General features: G+C 40.2%; 2 protein-coding genes across 21 annotated transcripts in view; both read right to left on the bottom strand.

The window, feature by feature from the left end:
- The window catches only part of LOC122410056 (zinc finger protein 557-like), a 54,396-nt gene extending 51,306 nt beyond the window's left edge, over positions 1-3,090 (bottom strand). For 4 of the 19 annotated variants that reach the window (XM_043418058.1, XM_043418060.1, XM_043418069.1 and 1 more), the window contains exons 1-4: positions 2,799-3,085; positions 1,322-1,495; positions 551-896; positions 3-177 (exon numbers count right to left, since the gene is read on the bottom strand). In XM_043418058.1, the coding sequence (XP_043273993.1) occupies positions 3-177; positions 551-896; positions 1,322-1,495; positions 2,799-2,930 (827 nt within the window). In that variant the 5' untranslated portion in view covers positions 2,931-3,085. Of the gene's footprint in view, positions 1-2; positions 178-550; positions 897-1,321; positions 1,496-2,798 lie in introns of all 19 variants that reach the window. The other 15 variants (XM_043418062.1, XM_043418061.1, XM_043418059.1 and 12 more) reach the window with 6 other exon arrangements.
- A 1,328-nt stretch (positions 3,091-4,418) lies between these two features.
- Task6 (TWIK-related acid-sensitive K[+] channel 6) overlaps positions 4,419-19,011 on the bottom strand; it is a 71,929-nt gene continuing 57,336 nt past the window's right edge. The window contains exons 2-7 of one of the 2 annotated variants that reach the window (XM_043416456.1): positions 18,059-18,189; positions 16,203-16,930; positions 14,720-14,875; positions 13,382-13,557; positions 12,792-13,121; positions 4,419-12,541 (exon numbers count right to left, since the gene is read on the bottom strand). In XM_043416456.1, coding sequence (XP_043272391.1) covers positions 12,227-12,541; positions 12,792-13,121; positions 13,382-13,557; positions 14,720-14,875; positions 16,203-16,329 — 1,104 coding nt within the window. In that variant the 5' untranslated portion in view covers positions 16,330-16,930; positions 18,059-18,189 and the 3' untranslated portion in view covers positions 4,419-12,226. Of the gene's footprint in view, positions 12,542-12,791; positions 13,122-13,381; positions 13,558-14,719; positions 14,876-16,202; positions 16,931-17,132; positions 17,247-18,058; positions 18,190-19,011 lie in introns of those variants that run through there. The other variant, XM_043416457.1, reaches the window with a different exon arrangement.

Here is a 19,011-nt window from a genome sequence, read left to right as displayed (position 1 = left end):
ACCCTGACTTGGGATCGCCGTCAGTTGGTGGCATAACCATTTCTGGCATTTCGCCGATTTTTTGCTGCTGAAGTCCCGATGGTCCAGCCTCGTCGCAAGCCAGTGAAACGTTTACGAAGGTCGTGGGCTCGATTGTTCTGTTAGGTTCATCTTCGCTTTCTTCTTTCACCGGTAAACCTAAAACGGACGTACATCGAGACATGAATAATTAGGAATTCCTTTTTCATGATGAATTCTATGGGAATGAAGAAATTTTCGAAAAATACTTTCGTTAAAACTATTTTAGTTTCTTTTAAATTGCAGATCAACAAATTGAATAAACCATCATTTTCAATTCTTCGAAAATCCAATTCAATTTGATTTTTCACATTTTCATAAATTTTATCGCATTTTTGGCGCAAAGATACGGAAATTAAGTTTCAAAATGAATTCATTCATCTTAAAAACTGCCTAAAATGTATAAAAACGATTCATCAAATATTGGAGACAAAATAAGTTTGTTTCCACAGTTTGAATCGTAAATCTGTTTCTCGTTGTAACGTTTATTTACCATCGTCACCGTCACACTCGTCATCGGAATTATCTTCCTCTTCGCTTTCATCCTCATCCTCGTCCTCATTCGTCGGGGCGTTAATTTTTTGTTGGCCGATCTGTGCGCTAGGCCCGGGCACGGGTTGAACATTTTGCACGGCGTTACCGCCCGTGTCCATAGGAACTGAGGTCATTTGTTGTTGTTGAGGCTGTTGTCCGGAGTTTGGGATCATCATTGGCATACCAATCCCCATACCGTCCATCATTCCCATCCCCATGTTGTTTGTGTGCTCGTTTACTTGTTGCATCACCGAGGAGCCGTCCAGTCGATTTTCTCCCGTATTTTGTCCAGGTTTCATCATACTCTGCAAAATCAAACAATGAACCCAAAATTATTGAATCTGCAGATACAATTGAAGTTAATTGTAGATGATTCTTCAATAATAATATTTGCGATGAAAGAATATCGTCGAAAACTCACAGGATTCAAAGTTTTATTGATCAAATCGAGGTTAGGATCGTTGTCAATGAAACCAACGAAAAAAAAAGTTGAGTCCAAACAAAAGGCAGTGTTGATAGTATTTTGTTCAAGAATGGAAAAAAATTGTCATTCGATTTTTTAGCCTTTTTGAAACCATACTCGAAAAGCAACGGGCAACTCTCGTGGAAGACTGGTTTTAAATAAAAATAATTTTACTATTTCGTTACAACTGGAAAACTATGTCTGCTTTTCGTTGCGATAGAAATTCTCAAGACTGACTTTCGGGAAGATAGTGCAGCAATTTCTTACCGGATCGTGGGCTCCCGTGACATATCCCTGTTTGTCGTCCATGCTCACTTCTCCGAGCCATTGTAAAAGTTGTTTTTCGGCGTTTGCCGTTGTATTCCAAAATTGATAAAATAATTCTACTTTGTACACGCAGTCATCACATATTTTCTTGGGTAGTTTGTCCTCTCTGCCGACCTGAGAAAATATTGAAAAATACAATAGTACGAGTCCAAGATAACTTGAAAGAATAAATTTGATGAATTTATGAAAGGAAATTTGATGTACCAAAAATCACATGGAAAAAATGAATATTGAAATTCACGATACGTATGAAAAGTATTTCGCAGAAAGTTGAAGTTGAAAATAAATTTTTGACGAAGAAGAAAAAAACGGAAATCTCGTTTGCTGCAGATTAATAACGGAAGACGACCGATTTTTTTTTTTTTTAATGTTTGTAGAAAATGGTTAAAACAAACATTCTGAGTAATTTCATAATAAAAAAAGCGATACTGATAATATTGAAAGAAACCGGGGCCAAGAAAGCCGGGGGAGGGAGAGGAGGGGGGCAAGGTGCGCGAATGGAAGGTTGCCGAATCGATCTTGCAAACTGTTAGAGGCGCCATTGAGTGGCGGGTAAAATTTTCCCAGTGGCGTCTCAGCGTCGCAATTTTAATAAAACACTCGCAAATGTCACACATCTGTATTAAAAATCTTCGTTCTCAAGGATAATTTACGTTGGGGGAGGGAAAATATGTTCCGAGATGATGATCACTAAGAGCGATAAGAAATCTTAGCGTGAAAATGGACAAAGAAATAACAATGGATGTGGCCTTACAATCGACATTTCCTCATTATAAATAATAAAGAGGAAGAAAGCCAATGAAAATGAACGAGACTGAAAGGCGAAATCGATCGAGAGCCGAGGGCAAGCCGACTTTGCAGAGCCCATACATATATACGTATATATTTTTATTGTATAGATATATATATTCGTACGTGCGAATAATGGAAGCCGAGCATCGGGTTCTCGGTTCTCTAAAGCGAAGAGAATAATCGAACTGGCTAGCGGATTATCGCAAACAAAAAAAGGCGGTAAAACACGTTCAAAAGAATTAAGAGAATACAAAATGCATTCTTCTATTGTTGATCTATACATTATTTTGGATCCTTCAATGAACGCCCGTACGCCACGGCTCGTATATAGTAATATAACGCAACGAACGAGAACGCAATAGCGATTGGGGGGGGGGGGGGGGGGGATTTCGCCGCGATACCACAAGTATATACGTAAATACGTGAGGCTTTGAATTGTTGAACGGAAATAATATCGTAAAATTACGAAAATCCGTAAAACATGCGATAATTTGGGAGTTTATTCGTTCGAATACACAAAACGCGAAGAATGTCCGATAGGCAAAATGGCGGTTGATAGAGGGCTTCTCGAGAGGCACACTATGGCGTAGAAAAATATCGTTGAGTAAGGCAAGTAATGGCTTACCTTGACCGGCAGGCAGGCGGCGATTTTCAGGAATATCTGTCGGACATCACCCTCGCCCTCGAATATCGGCACGGAGACGCGATCTTTCACGAGACACAATCGGCACAAATCCAAATAATCGAGGGACGACATATTCTCGTATAAAAGGCCAGTTCGAGACGCCAAGCCGCGCCTGTGGACGCGAACGCTGGGATTTTTCTGTTGCAAAGAGATCGCGGAGGAAATAATATGGATAGCTCTCTCGCTCAACGCTTACGCGTCCCTTCCCCCTTGTACTCGCGTCCCTCGTCCCTCTCGCCTTGCCCCGCTCTCGCCGCGGCCACCCAACTCAGACTCGCCTCGGGTTAACTCGTCCGTACTCGGCCAACGTCGTCTCGTCTTTCCCTCTCTCTACCTACTACCGACGCCGCTTATCGATTATAAGCGGCTCCCCACCGCCAACCGTCTTTACGACTCAGTAACGTACATAGCGAACGAATCTTATCCGGTTATTCTTAAACATACGGTTCCACTTGCTCAGAATTCTGTGTTTATGCCTTGGATATTGCCAATTCTCTATTTACCCAAAGCATCATCGGTTCTTCATTCATTCACACTGAAAAAAAGCTTATCAAATTTTTCCATGGGCTTTTTTCACACGCCCAAATAATGCGCGGTTCGTTGGGAAAAAAAAACTCTCGATGCATAATAATTTTTAATTCATTTTACACACATTTCAGAAATACAAAATTTATATGTTGTTTCTTTTTATAGTTAAAAAAATTCGATTTCGTTTAAAATTCGTTTTTGTAGGATTTTTATTTTCGTGCGAGTTCACCTGCATTGATAAGACAGGTCATTGTGCCCTATCGACGACTGTATATAAATATAAAAAGACTAATTGAGAGATGTCGCGTTCCAGATTGACAATGAATGATTTTCTTTCAATATGTTCGCAGAATATTCTACGATTTAAAAAAATCGTTTTTTCCATAGAAATATTAAAATATACATGCGTGAACGAATGCATCGATACCACGGCGCGCAGTTTCACCACGCGCATACCCTCACCCAGAAATATTTTATCAAAAGAATCTTCCAAATCATAAGCTCCTCAAAGACTACGTTCCAATCCACAGCACAAAATAAAAAATCATTTTTACGAAGCGGCAATTATATGATTATGCTAAAAGCAAAAGCATCGTCATAATACAATTTTCATCTGTAAAAAAGGCGCAACAAATTTTTTCATACATCCCTGCAAATGTGGACTGTGTGCGAGTTGCGCAGTCGCTCACTCTTGTACAGTATACCCGTATTTAACTAATTGAACAATATACTGTACCTTCGTTCCTCAACGTACAGTAGAAACTCGATAACCGGCCAACTGGAACCCCGATACAAAACCCGAAGCGTAATACGTTGGAAGAATTTTTAAAAACAGAATCCTTGTGAGCATAAATTTTCAGGAAAATTTGCGAAGCTATTTGAACAAATATGTGGAGGAGGAAAAGGAAATTTCATGGTAAATATATGCGAACATTTTTTTGTCCGTCCATTTTGATCCAGAATCAAGATTTTGAGGTGTGGAACGCCGTACGTCGAAAGGAAAAGTTAGGTTATAACACAACTCGTCGATGATTTTGTTTAGTCTAAAAAAACTGCTTTATTGTGGCAGAACACATGTATTATATCATGTACCAGCATAATCAGGGAGTCCATAGTAATTTACAAATTACGATTCAATTATAGAGGTTGATACACGGTATGGCGATGGGTCTTTTGTGTGTCCCGGCATATTTTTTTGACCATTAGTTTTTTGACGAACACGAGATGTACACACATACATATATGTATATTATATATATGTGCATATTTTCATCGGCATTAATTCAGAGAGGTAAATACCTTCCCGAGCGATTACATCGTTGGCGCATGAGCGAATAATCCGATTTTTTCTTCTCCGACTATACCCACTACCCACAGGGTACTCAGGGCAGCAGCAAGAGCTTCGAGTTTTCATTTTCTGTAATCTCATTTCGGGAGTGGGGTCATGGCGAGGGAATTTTCCCATGCCGCCCTCTCGCGCACTTTTTTGCACTCTCCTATCCGAAAAGCTCACCAGAGTTGTGTTCAGGTGGCGCTACTTGTTTGTATTTTTTCCGATGAAAAAAAGGGGATATGTGGAACATTATTCCGTTCTTCTTTCCACCTGAACAGACACCTCGCATATTTGCTTTCCCAAACAATAAAAATACTCTCCGTCCAACGAATTCTTCGATACCCGTTTTTTCTCAAGTAATGATACGATCGAATTTTCCATTCAATAGATATTCCGTATATTTCGATCACAAGTAAACGCAAGTTTGAAAACCCCGAGCACTTTATCGAACCAAAATGACTTATTACGATTCATCAAGAACCCGAGACATCAAAAAATTTGTTTGATCGATTATTATTTTTGTTCGAGCTTCTCAACATCCATTTTGAACATTCTGTGACGATAAAATTCCTGTTATCTTTTTTTCCCATTTTTGGTAAATATTATCGTTTTCCGCAGCTTGGCTCCGCTACGGTTTATCGTAATTTTTTCCCGAAGAGTCGTATACCGGGTGAAAAATGCAATCTGATTGAATCCATCGGATTATTGTGTTATCCTTCAATTGCAGATTCTGGCAGTTCAAAGTGCGTAACTTTTTTTTATCTGTCCCGTGTTTCTCTCCACTTTTTCTATGCGTTTTATTATTTCCCTGGTTCGTTCCTAATACTTCGGTAGCTTCTCACCGTGCTCGCAGCACACGCATCAAAACAACCGTCTCGATTGTCCCCTTCGTTTATGCTCTCAACTAACGTTTCAAGTGCGCGTTGCTTCGATGCTCAATTTTTTTTGTTTTTTTTTTGTTTTTTTTTTTTGAATCTTTAAATCGATATTAGATTATTGAAACTCGTTAAACTCGTAAACTATGCACATTTTATGCTATAACAATAATAGCAAAATTGTGCTAGTTTTTTTTTCTCGATTGTTCTTTTTCTTTGTTTATCCATATCGCGTCAACAATCTCATCAATTGTTTTTCGACTTTATCAGCTATTACAAATATATTATTGTTTATTCATAAGATATCTCTATGTTATTACCTTGTCTGTTAAGTATTAATACAAAGTTAAAAATTGCGGGAAGTTTGGATGACACTTGATTACATGTGTACGTGCATATTTTTTGGTTTCTCCGCGGTCGTTTCTTTCTCTCAATTTCAAGCACGTTTGTTGTTTATGCTAAACGGATGGAGCAAAAAACTGGCACGATCTTTTACCACGCAAATAAGTGACTAGATTTGCCAAATGAACAAAATATCATTATTCAATTTTATAGGAGGATTTTTTATTTATTAAATATTGTCCAAAGATGAGAGAACATTAAAAAAATCAATCCGTGCCAGCTCCCATCGTGAAGCCTGGACATTCCACATCGATCGAAGTTGCATCTGATCGCGTAAAATTGGGGGATTTCAAGCACGAGAAAATAATTTTGTCATTTCCGTATGTATTTATATTTAATAGAAAATTAACGACACGAGACTTCGAGAAATCTGTTCGTCACGTTCGATAAAGAAACGATAAACGTACCAAGCAATCCTCCAAATTCACGCTGCATAAATTTGAGTTTTTTCCAATTGAATTGTTGAGGTTATGTTTGCGAGTACCAATTACACTCGGAAAGGGCATCGGTTTTTTTACGCTGGTTAAAACCGTTGGATTCGATTTTCGTTACATTAACGAAAAACGATAAACAAATATTTCAACATTAATAAAAATCATTTTAACGACGAATCATTCGTGGGAGCGAAAGCGAATAGAGAAAAAAAACCATGAAATATCGACAATGGCAATCCGAAAGAACTGTTGCGATATAATAACAAAGCCGCCGCACACCGCAACTTCGATTCGGGAACGGAGAATTTTCTGATTTGCTCATAGGCGTGGCCTGTCACATTCGTTGTTGCGCTCTTCGCTTTGCGCAGTCGAGGTCGGAACGGGTGACTTCGCAATTCGCGAAGCGCTACCGCATTTGTTACAAATTGCTCTGATCGATACGCACTGCGCACTGAAAATTCGCCACAATAAAACTTCTCTGAATCGAGGTTCCGGTGTATCATCATCTATACAATTTTTAAAATAAATCATGTTTCCTTGCGAAACCGCTCAGCTTATTTCCGCTCACGTTATTCTCACACTCTCTTTTTCTTTCTCCTACGATTCTACGAAGGCCATACCCTTATATTCTAGAATTATTTAGTCCTTGTTTTCGCGAATAAATCGAATGAGGTTTCACAGTTCAAATAAATTTTTGTATGTTTTATCACATGCGTACGTAATCACGCATGCTCATTATCGTATATTACAATTATTTTACAATCGATAACAAAAAAGTCCTTTTTTCTTTGTTTTTTTTTTTCAGACAAGTTCCTCGATGTATGTATACGTACATAAGGAATTATGTACGTATTTATGAAGCATTCCATACGATATGTACAAGTATTAAGGAGGCTTTTCAATTTTTCGATTTTCCATCAACGATCGATAAATAAACAATGTCGAACGTTACGAAAACGCGGAAATTCTTTTCATTCGTGCCCTTCAAATAATATTTTGGTCCACGCCTTGGTTTTTTCAAAATAATGAAATATATCGAAAATCAAATCTAAGTTGTTGGCAGCAATTTTTTTTATCAATCTTTTCAAGATCTTTTATACTACGATTATCTTGTCGTTTCAGTGATTCACAAAGGAAAAACATTTTCGCGCTGGAATACCTCATAATACACTCGCTCCTTTGTCTCTCTTTCAGTTGTTACTTCTGTCGTAAGAAACCGCCATCGGCGCTCGGTGCACACTTATATTTTTAGGTTAAGCTTTGCTCAAAACCTTCCCGATTCACATATACTCACAATAAATGTTTATAAGCCACTTTCTCAATACTGATTTTTTTCTCTTCCCCCCCCCCCTTTTTCTCAACAACTTGATCGACTCGAACATTACGGCGATCAGTAACGCTGTTTCCAATCGCGTGTATTTACGGACCACCGAGCTCGAACGAAAGGTTAAGAAACGAAGACTTATTGTTTTATTCTCTGTTTATTTTTTTGTTCATATACCTCTAATTGCGTCCCATTGCTAACTATTTCTCACCGTTCAAAGCCGAGTACAACTATAATATGGCACGGTTTGTTTTTATCACCACCGTGTTTCCCGTGTGTTCGAGTGTGTGTGTGTGTGTGTTTGTGTGTGTGCTTTACAAGTTTATCGTTTCTGCGTTTCCAGTTGAATCCTATCACTAGAACGTTCGTTTATTTCTTCATTAAGTTTATGACGAATAATTTGTTTTTCAAGACTTCGTGGTGATGATTATCAATGTTTTTTTTCTTCCACTAAATTTACATACGACGAAAATTGACACACGTTCGAAATGAATTTTTCGTTCAAAGGCTCGTTTCGTGTCGGGTGAAGGGCGGGCCGGGGGGCTTAATTTCCCGAATAAACTTTTTTCATTTCATTTGAGCCCCATTTTGTACGCGAGCGACTCGAGCTATATACGTAAAGATGTTAATTTTTCTTTGTTCTATTTTTCTCTTTAATTTCTCCGAGTCTACGGGAAATCTGACTCATACATACAGTCGCAACAGTAAACACATGGATATGATGATAGTCATCGGAAACTCGCGACGCGAGGGTTTTTTTCAAATTTGATTTCACTTTATTTTTCGCAGGAAAGTTTATAGTTCTCAATTTTTTAGCCATTCGAGAGTCCGTCGGTGTGGTTTCGTTTAATATTTCATTGAAATAACATAAACATTGATCCATCGCATCACTTCAATTCGGTTTAAAGACGAAGTGTTGTATTTATCGAAATAAAAATAATTCTTTTTATAAACACTATGCTTTTGGTATTTATTTAAAATAATCAATACTATCGTTATCATGGCACAGTAATGTAGTTGACTGGTTCGTTCCCTCGCGAGCACAATACGAGATAAAACTTTGCAAGGAAGTACGAGGATGGAAGCGAATCGAGTATCTCCAACGCTCGGCGTTATAGGCAAGAAAGTTCATCGACCAGAAGAAAATTTCAGCTGATCATTTCATCATTATTCCTTTTGAGCTCCCCAGCTTAAATACCGGAGAAAAAAACTTTGGTGCACTTTTAGACAGCCGAAAAATGAATGGGACAAACACGAGCCTGGATTTTGACGCCCTGTGAAAATGTTTTGTCCGGCGTGTGAACGCGAGTGCCTTTGAAAACAGTCAAACATCGAACAAAAGTTGCACGAAATTGATCATTCTCAGCTCCCGCGTAATAATAAACAAAAAAACTGAGTTCGTTTGGCCATTTTTAAAACGTTTGAAAAGCGATTGGAACACACTCTGAAGGGACAAGTTTTGACGTTTTTTCAATTCGCTAACTGCGGAACTTTCGAACAACGATGCACGAGAAAAAGGATCGAAGAGGACTTCACTCTTCATAAATTCGCGTTTTATTTGAGAACATAATCGCGACTTTTACGGCGGCACCCGTGCTCGGTTCACGGCGATGTTTTTGACCAAACAGTCGCACTTCCTCGACATTTATCGGGCCATGCTTTGTCCGTTGTCAGACTTCTAACCTCAAAAATTCGTACAATCACCATCTCGTCGATTCTCGTGTTTCTCTTTCCTTCTCTCATCGCCTGGCATGTACTTATACGAATTTTTCTTTTCTACTATAATGAGAAAAATCACTAATGAAACCACTAATAAAATGCACGTGGATTAATTATTCGAATTTATACTTTTTTCGAGAGAGAAAAAGAGAGTCATATATATAGTATGTATACATATATACAGAGAGAGAGAGAGAGTAAAGATAGTCGACATATCGAAAGAAGCGGCTAATGCGTGGATGTGATGGCTCTTTCTGCTGTAATAAATCGTTTCTACGTTTACTTTCTTTGTCCCATTATAAAAACAGGCTTCTGTAAATATTCGACGTAGTAGACGAGCGATTTACCGCGAGTCGCTGAGCAATTTATTTCCCTCCAATGATTAAAAATTACTTTTCGTTCGGTAGTTTGTAAACGTATGTTTTTTTTTTTTTTTTTTTATTATTTATTTATTTTTTCTTTATCAATAGATGCGAGTGAAACGTCATATAAAATTGTTACGATCAATTATTCATTAGGAACACAATTAACTCGAACTGCAATTTTTTTCGAGGCGTAATATTACGTTGTGAACGTTTTTTTTTCTTCTTTTGTATAATAATCTGCATCTATTACCCGTAATTTCCGAGATATGCATTTATCGAATCAACGTTGGAAATGAAGAGAGCAAATATACAACGTACGTAGTCATTCTGCGACGAAAAGAAAAATCTGCAGAAACAAACGCGGGAAGACTTGCGCACTTTGTCGACATTTTGTCACGTGATTTTAGATGGTTCGAATACCTGCCGGCAGAGTTCTGAATTGTAACGGTTTTTTTTGTTGTTTTCTTGCTTGCGTCGCGACCGTCGCGACAGGTTCGTATTTTTCGACCTTCGACAAGTTTCTGCTTCAAGCGAATCTTACAAATGACTATCTCATTCCTAATTATCGTAGAGCTGAATATCGCGAGTCGAAATTGCAGCTCGAACTCTCTCGTTTTGGAAAAACTATCTATGTACGTGAGAAAAAAATTCATTTTTGTTCATTAGCGGTGAGTACGCCTGAACGCGTTTTTTTTCAATGGTTGCGCAGTAACGAATTAAATAATTTGTCAACGTGAAATCGCTCGTCTACCCAATTTCCGTTTCCCGATGATTTTCTTCACATTTGTTCTCAAGTGAAACGAAAAAAGTGGCGTTGATCATAATACAATTCGTTCATCCTTTGTGGCACTGTTTTTTTTTTTTTTTTTGGCGTTACATCGTAAAATGTATCCGAGTGGTAAGAAAAAGGAAATGAAATAAAACAATACATAAATGATGCGTTGAACGTCGAGATCTTCCACGCGAACCCTAAAACCGGGTCTACAAAGAAACTAAGCATTTTATTTTTTATTTTTTTTCATTTGGTTTTTGTTGTTTTGAAACTTTAACTCCGTTCGTAAAACTCTGCTCACTAGTATTTATCGCGCAACAATACGAAGTCGTTTTGTTATGGCTTTTTTAATCGTCTTAAATGTAGAGAAGTGAAAAATGGAAATTCAGTGGATATCTTCGTTCGTCGCACAGCAAGTGTATACGTCTTTCGTCCATATTATTTTCGTTCGTGTTGTTATTTTTCGTCTTAACTCTTATCCTTTTTTGTTTTTTTTTTTCGTTTATGTACATCGAAGGTTCGAACGTCTTAAGACCTAATATCTCGATCCTAATCCTACGTTTATCCTCCTTCTTTTTCTTTTCATAGTTCAATATATACAAATTCTAAAATGTCTCATTAATGAAAAATCGTTATTATAATTGTTTAATATTATTTTGTTTGTTTGTTTTTCATATTTCGTTCATCCTTTCGATACTTTCTTATTCCTCTTCGGCTTTATTTGAACTCCAGGTGTGGTTTAATCTTCTTTCCTGCCTGATTTTTCGTCCTCCGATCCGCCATTTGACATTCATCGATTAGAGTTTTTCATTCGATTTTTATTCACAATTACATCGATGCAAAACGGAAATGATTCGCACGTATAGTTTCTTTTTTTTATCTTGTTTCAACGATCAGAGCCTCGCCACACATTCCGAAACTTTGCAAACATCACTCGGTCCTTTTTATCACGATTACCACGAGAACGAACATTCAAATTTTTACGAGATGTAAGACACTCGTGCGTTTATGGACAGGACACTAAGCTTGAATTCGATTTGTTTTTTGGTCGAAGCGCCGAAAGTGGGCTAAGTTTACGAGGAGAGAAACTCGTCGCGAGCGAACCGGGAGTCAAACGGTCCGGGTTCGCTGGAGGCAACTTCCGACATAAACTCTAAAACACATGACAGTTTATGAGGAGGATGGAATATGCCCGATGTGTATAGTAACTGTAGAGAGAAGAGAAGAATGGGGTCGATTGAGCATCGACAATTTCGCCACCGCGTACCGATTCAATACTACCAAGACGTTTCGTTCCTTATTTCACTCTCCCGCGCTCATACTTACTCGAATATAATATTTAACTCGATTTTTTTTATCACAATACTTTTTTCTTTATATCTCACGCGCAATATTTCTAGCCCGCGAAATTCTCCTGCGTGTCCCGTTCACCGTTCGATCCTTATGCGAAAAAATTGACCGTGCCTCGCGCAGCTTTTTTCCGTTTATCCTTTTTCCATTTTTTCTTCCCTTCTCGGCCCTCCCCCCTCGCCGCCATGTTATTAAACAGAAGCTCGTCGGGTTTGGTACTGTGGCTCGCGCACGAGCTTCGGCAAATTTCTGATAGATGTCGCCCGTTAGATACTCGCTCGGTGCTGGTAAATCGGGGGCAGTTGTAAAAGTGGCGTCAACGGTGGTGGGCGCAATTCGTTGCGAAAGCTCGTTTCCGAAAATTGCTGCATCGGCAACAAGTGTGATATCTTGCCTGGCGAACGACGCACTGTGAATCTCGGTCTTCGTCGTTTTCTGTAAAAGTCACTGCACCTGCAGCTACAAACTGATGCGTCGTCGTACAGCGATATCGTATCACCCTGATTGCCCATTTGGCCCGATAATATCGAACCGTTTGCCGTTATCACGTCGCCTTCCAGACGTACTGCACCTTGGGCCGCCTTCACAATAAGAACAACAAAGTTAAACGAATTAAAGAAAATTTTTCGTCTTCGAAGAATTGACTTCGGAACGTCCGAGCATCGGAAAACATTCGAAATTGTAAGTATTCGCGATTTAAGCTCGGAAAGGATTTCGAACGAACGTTATTAAAATGTACTTGGAAGATCGTCGGCGCTATATTTTTCACTACGCAAACTAAATAAAAATCTTGAGACGTGTTCGGATGTGTTTATTTTCGTAAATATGTACCTGCAGAGCCTCTGCCTCGTCTCTCCTCTCGTCTTCGGTGTTCATCGTGACGAATCTCAAAACGAGAAGATTTAACGATGCGGCAACGATTGCGAGACCGAAAAGGATGAATATCAATGCAAATATGACGTATTCGGGCTTGTTGTCGAGTGCGTTGTCCTTTTGTAAGGCAACCATATCGCCGAAGCCAATTGTCGTCAACGTTATGAAACAGTAGTAGACAGAATCAAAGTACGACCAGCCCTCGTACCTCGAAAAGGCGGCAGCACCTCCGGTTATCGTTAGACTCGAGAGAAACGTCACTACAAATATTAGATTGATCTCCGAGGCCTGAAAAATAGAAGCCAAAAAGTGTTGGTCTCATTTATTGTTCAGATCGAAAGGAAAGTGTTCGAAGCGATTTCCGGTTTTGTTGTATACCTCGAATTCCCATTGTCTTTTGAAATTTTTTCTTTTTCATCGATCTCGATATATTTCAATCGGGATTAAGTGACTACGAGGTTCAACAATCGACCGCAGTCTCGTTTTATTTTGACGCGTACAAAATCAGTTTTTTCGATAAAAACGGACGTTAAATTAAGCCGAATTACCTGGACGTCTTTGCAGTTGAGTAACTGTTTGACTTTACGTATGACGACCGACGAGAATTTGTTCAGTCGTTCTCCTATGCTTTGAAACATTACGAGGCCCAAAGGGATCCCGACAATCGCGTAGAACATCGTAAACAGTTTGCCGCTTATCGTGTTGGGCGTTGAGTGTCCGTAACCTGGGATAAGGAAAAGAATTGTTTTAAAAGTTCAACTGTCTTCGTAGCAGTACGTGACTGCGGCGCTACACTAGTTCGGTCCACAAATTTTCAGCGAAATCAAGACAAGAATTTTTATATCGCGAGTTCGTAAATTCTGTCAAATATATTACTCTACAATAAAAATGAAACGTTGGCACTAAAAAATTCGATTTGACCTTTACGCGAGGTTGAAGTGTTCTTCAGTTGAATTCGCAACAAGCGATTGTGTTTTTTTTTTCTCGTTTTTTGTTTTTTCTTGTAGGCCTTTGAGCGTCTACGTAAAAAGCGACTCTCGGAGAATAAAAAAATACAAAATAATAAAAACGCTTCTAGCGCAGAGGGAAAGGGAGCGTGCTCGAGGCTCTAGCCCCGAATTATACAAGCTATTATTTTTTCTCCCCTTCGAAAAGCGAATTTTCCGATGGTCTTAGCCAGCAAGTGGTTCGGGGTCGGCGTATGGTCAGGCGAGAGAGGCGCGACGACGAATACGATCGTTTAGCTGCACGCTATCTCGCCCACGATCTTAGCACATTTTTATCGAGTTTGTTTTTTCGCAATCTACAGTGGCGGCGATCAGCATTAAGTGAGAATAGATTCGTGAGAAAACTTGTTGCTTCGCAGACCCAATCGTACGGGCTCGATCAAGATGAACAATGTCGATAATCGATAATCGATCTTTTGCCAACTACACTCTTCCAAAGTTTTTCCAACATCTACGCGAGCGGGCTGCGCTTTTTCGGAATAAATCAATTGGTCGATTCTTACGGGAGAATTCCATGATAAAAACTAATACTTTTTCGACACGGAGAAGAAACGAGGAATCCCTCAAAAGCATTTCAAGTACAGGAATTCTTTTCGACAGGATTTTTATCTTTCACCCACTCTCCAAGTCATACGCGCACCATTTTTTCAAATCCCAAGTTTCTTTAAATTACAATCCGTTTTCTTTGTCTCATTTTCAACTGCTTTTCACTCGAGCTTTTTCTTTTAACACAAAGAAACCTCTTTTTTCCTGTGCCTCGTTGAATTACGTTACTCGCTCCATAAATGAACGAATATTCGGAGGAAAATCGAATTTTTTGTTTCACAAAAACCCGAAACTATTCGAGGAGGAATTTCTCGGTGACTCGACGAGCATTACCGATGGTGGTGAGTACTGTTGTCGCGTAGTAAAAGGCTCCAGCGAATTTCCACTGTTGTCCTGCCTTGTGGGGCTCTGTCTTAAGCACCACCGTTTCCATGATCTTGAAGTCGTCCTCGCTAATGTTGTATTTTCGAATAACCATTCTTTCAACGTCTGTAAAATAATAAATGAAACTTGTTTACATTATATCCGTATTCTCGAGGTGCGGCGGGGAGGTTCGACGTTCGCGCGGTCGTAGAATTGAATTTACGATGACAGCTCTACTTTTCCGTAGCCAATAAGTTGGCATTGTTTGTGGAATAACGCGAATATAAACGTGCCCGCGTACGGGGAGGAATATCCGTTTGTGTTTGGTCTCCCGTTGAAAGTGGCGAAATGAGTTGAAAGTGGAGGAAACGAAGCCGAAGTAAAACGCAATAAGAACGAGTTAAGGAGGTTGAAGCGTATCTTATGTTAAAACTATTTTACAACTTTGCACATTAAAATTTTTTAAACAGAAAGCTTAAGACAGTATTAAACTTCTGGCGGGATATGTCGATGATTCACCGTCGTGAAATTGAGATATTTATTGTTGAAGTTAGCAATTTTTTGAAAGCTTCCATAAGGGCCCATGTTTAACCTTGTCATTTTTAACAATGAATATCTCGATTGCCAGGCGGTGAAACCTCTCCAAATTTTTCACACATAATTAAGGAGGGTGGCTACCGACGATACAATGTTGCCATGCTAAACCATGTTAAATACATGAAAAATTTCAAAATGATAAGAATTTAATAAAATTTGGTGAACATATTCTTTAGGGTCAAATTTGACAATACAAATTCTTTAAGATTTTTCTTCTGTACAGTTATCGAGTAATTGATTACTAAAGTTCAAGTGTATAAGCATAGCGTTTCCATATATATAGGTATACATTCCGGGTATAAGAAATCTGCTTTAATGCATAATTACTCGATAACTAAGCAGAAGAAAATTTTGAAAAAAATGGTGTCTTCGCACTTGATGTTGAAGAACATTATCACTAAATTTGATCAATTTCTTATCATTTTGACGAGTGTAGCCACCCTCCGTAAGCGCTGTTCAAGAAGATTCACGTAAATTTTCAATTCATTAATTTGGAATAATAAAATCTAATGTATTTTTCGTATAATGTCCTATATATATCGCTTCAACTTCCTTAAGAGTATGGATCAGTCGATTAACCTCACTTGGAATATTCGAAATCGAAATTCTTTGACACAGTTTGATTGATTAAAAAAAGGCTCTGTCAGCCTAGGCAAAACGATGGCAAAAATCGACTGACAGAGCCTTTTTTTAATCGATCAAACTTTGTCAAAGAATTTCGATTTCGAAATTTGCAACTATCTCTCTCGCACTCATGGTTGCGATATACTGACTGATCCATCCTCTTAAGAAAAGTTCGGAGCAGCGTGCTCCTCCTTTCCTTATGGATAATTCAATGAGGAATTTATAAAATTACCATCCAACGCTTCTTTGCGTCGTTTCTCCGTCTCGGACTCGAGGACGTCGAATATTGCAGCGCCAACGAGGAGGTAGGTGAACGTGCAGACGATCAACGATAGGGTCCGGACGTTTTGCTTCTTCATTCTCTAGTGAGCCACATGCTCACTAGCAGGGCCTCGGCCCTAACTACTTGCATCGCTCAATGGGGTACGGGATTATCGGACGGGCCCATCGTGCCCCGTTTTTCACAGTGTTTCGATCTCGCTAATTTTATTTCATCCTACGCTCCTTTTTCTTCGTTTTTCATCGGATTCGATTCTCTCATTTTCTCCCCTCGCTTTTCCCTATTTCTTTGCTTCTCGTGATTTATTTACACACTCAATTCTCCAACGATTCGAGTCTCCCCTCCCTCCCTCCCTCAATTTGTTATTCTACAATATTTATTTTGAATTGTCCTTCGACTCTCGCTTATTTCTCTCGCGACTGGAGCTCTCCGCGTCTCGTTTCCGCGGGCCTTTTCTCTCTAGCTTCTCCTCGGCATTATTTTCCGCTTCTTTCTCTCGCCCTTCGTCTCGCTCCGGTGCGGATTTTGTTCTCTCAGTTTCGTCAACGCACTCTCGCTGCTCGGGCACTCTCAACTTCGCTCCGCTTCTGTGGTAAGCGATCGCTACAGCCCCGGCTCGCGACTTCTCTTCTTCAGGCTCTCTTCATTCCGACCACTTCCGATAATCCGCTTCCGTTTACCTGTCGATTAAACAAACAGGGCAATAATTAGCGCTGTGCAAACAGTCGCACGGGTTAGTTTGCGCGCGCGGGATTGGAGCGGGTGAGTGGTGCGAGGGCACAAACGGGGAAACAGAGTTTTACGCGATAATTCAACAAAATTCGTGAGATCGAAATACGCCCCGAGCTTGGGATATTTTTCTCCACAAATTTGGCTTCCTACTCGATCGAGAAGGGTTGAACTCGCGCGTGAGATTTTCCTTATTCGGGGCCCTATTTTTTTTTCTGCGAACGGAAAGAAGCAGCTCGCGGCGAGTGGAATTCGGCGACGAGGACGCCGCGAGGCTCGTCGATGAGTCGGACGAATGGACTTTTTTGGCCGCGCGTTGACCGCCAGCGGGGAGACTCTCTGATAAAATGGAAGGAAAACGAGATGGACGGGAATTCGCGGGCGCGCGGTCATTCAACAGATACGACATAGAGATTCGAGTGTGCGCTGTCGCGTTTTTTTCTCATTTGTCTCCTCGACGGTGTTCCTCTTCGGCGGCCCTCCCCCCGTCGTCGTCGCCGCCCTTTCGCAGTTTTCTCCGCTGCTCCTGCTCCCGCGGCTTTTCCCTTCACGAGCGAGCGAGCGAGCGAGCGATTGTAGGACAAGGTCAAAACGTTGTTTCTGTTTGTGCCACTTTCGTCGAGTGAATGGCGGCCGATTAGAATGATAACGAGCCAATTTCGAGGAGGGGAGGAAAAAAACACGAAAAGGTGATTTTTCTGGGCACGCTCGCCCGCCGGATGGAGCGCTGGAAAACGAACAAAAATAACGCCGCATTTCTCAGCTCTCTCTCGGACCGTGCAACCCGAAATGGGGGGGGAATCAAAGAAAATTAGAGGAGCTTGTCCGCTTGCCTGATAAGGATACGAGCCGCTTGAGATTCGAGGCAAGAGAACAGGGACGGAGGAAAATACATCGAAAATCATTGAAAGCTTTCACATTTTAATCAAGAGATCAAGAGAGCCGCCGAAAGGGCGACAACCTTAGGAGGATTTCCCGTGGTAAAGAAACTGCGTAAAGCGAAACCGCAGGAGCTCAAAGTCCAAAAAAACCACAATACATAGAAATGGGAAGGGAGAGACACAAAAGTGTATACAAACCTGCAACCTTTTTCGTGTTTTCCTTTGTATCCGACAAAGGCTCGGGACGAGTTATATGGCAGTGGTTTCGCTGCTCCCAACGCCATGTTGCCGCCATTCCTTGAGCCAGCAGGCCGCGCTTTCAACGAAAACTAAAATTCACGAATTAAAGTATATTTATTATTCTTCGCGTGCAGGCTGCTCGTATATCCATATAGAGTCGTAAGAATAGATACAATTAAACTGGGACGGAACAATGCGACTGAAATGTGGCCCCGCATATCCTTCGTTTCTCAGTGAATTCGTTTCTTGCAAAAGTATTTTTAATTAAGAGCAAAGGACGAGGGCTCCGGCAGCAGCATTAAAATAGAAACACACCGCCAAGTTTTAATGCACCTTCGCGCTCTTGTGTGCACCTTTCATTTCTCTAATACACTCGCACAAGTGAGTTTTTACTCTCAAGTAAGTTGGCTCGTTTGGGAATGGCGGTTAAACGTGTATCAAGTGCGCGCCCCGATGTTTTTAACCAACTCTCGTCGTCTTGGGCTCGCGCTTCGAAGCTTCTCAAACACTGAATCCTTCAATCATTAACTCCACCGGGCGACACTTCCTGCGCAATATAAATAACCTCTCCAGTCAAATCTTTGATGCTCCCTTCCTCAGTTATTTGCTTTTTCTCTATTTTACAAACCTTTACTTCCCTTCTAACTTACAACAAACCCAACTCTCGAAGAAGCTCCTCAGCAAAACCCACCGCGACTCTCCTCTCGTCCAATTCACCCCCCATTTCCAGGGCTTAATTCAACAGAAAAGCGGAAAGAAAAAAAGGTACAAATAGAAAATATAAAATACACACGGTTCGGAAGTTAAAAAATGCTCGAAAGAGAACGATGCTGAAGTTTCCAACGTTGGAGTCCAACGAAATGATCTAAAAAACTGTCCAATAATTCCAGTAATTCTCCAATTCATTTTCT

This window comes from Venturia canescens, chromosome 4, assembly GCF_019457755.1.
Source record: "Venturia canescens isolate UGA chromosome 4, ASM1945775v1, whole genome shotgun sequence".
Taxonomy (NCBI): domain Eukaryota; kingdom Metazoa; phylum Arthropoda; class Insecta; order Hymenoptera; family Ichneumonidae; genus Venturia; species Venturia canescens.
This window is presented reverse-complemented; position numbering and strand designations above follow the sequence as displayed.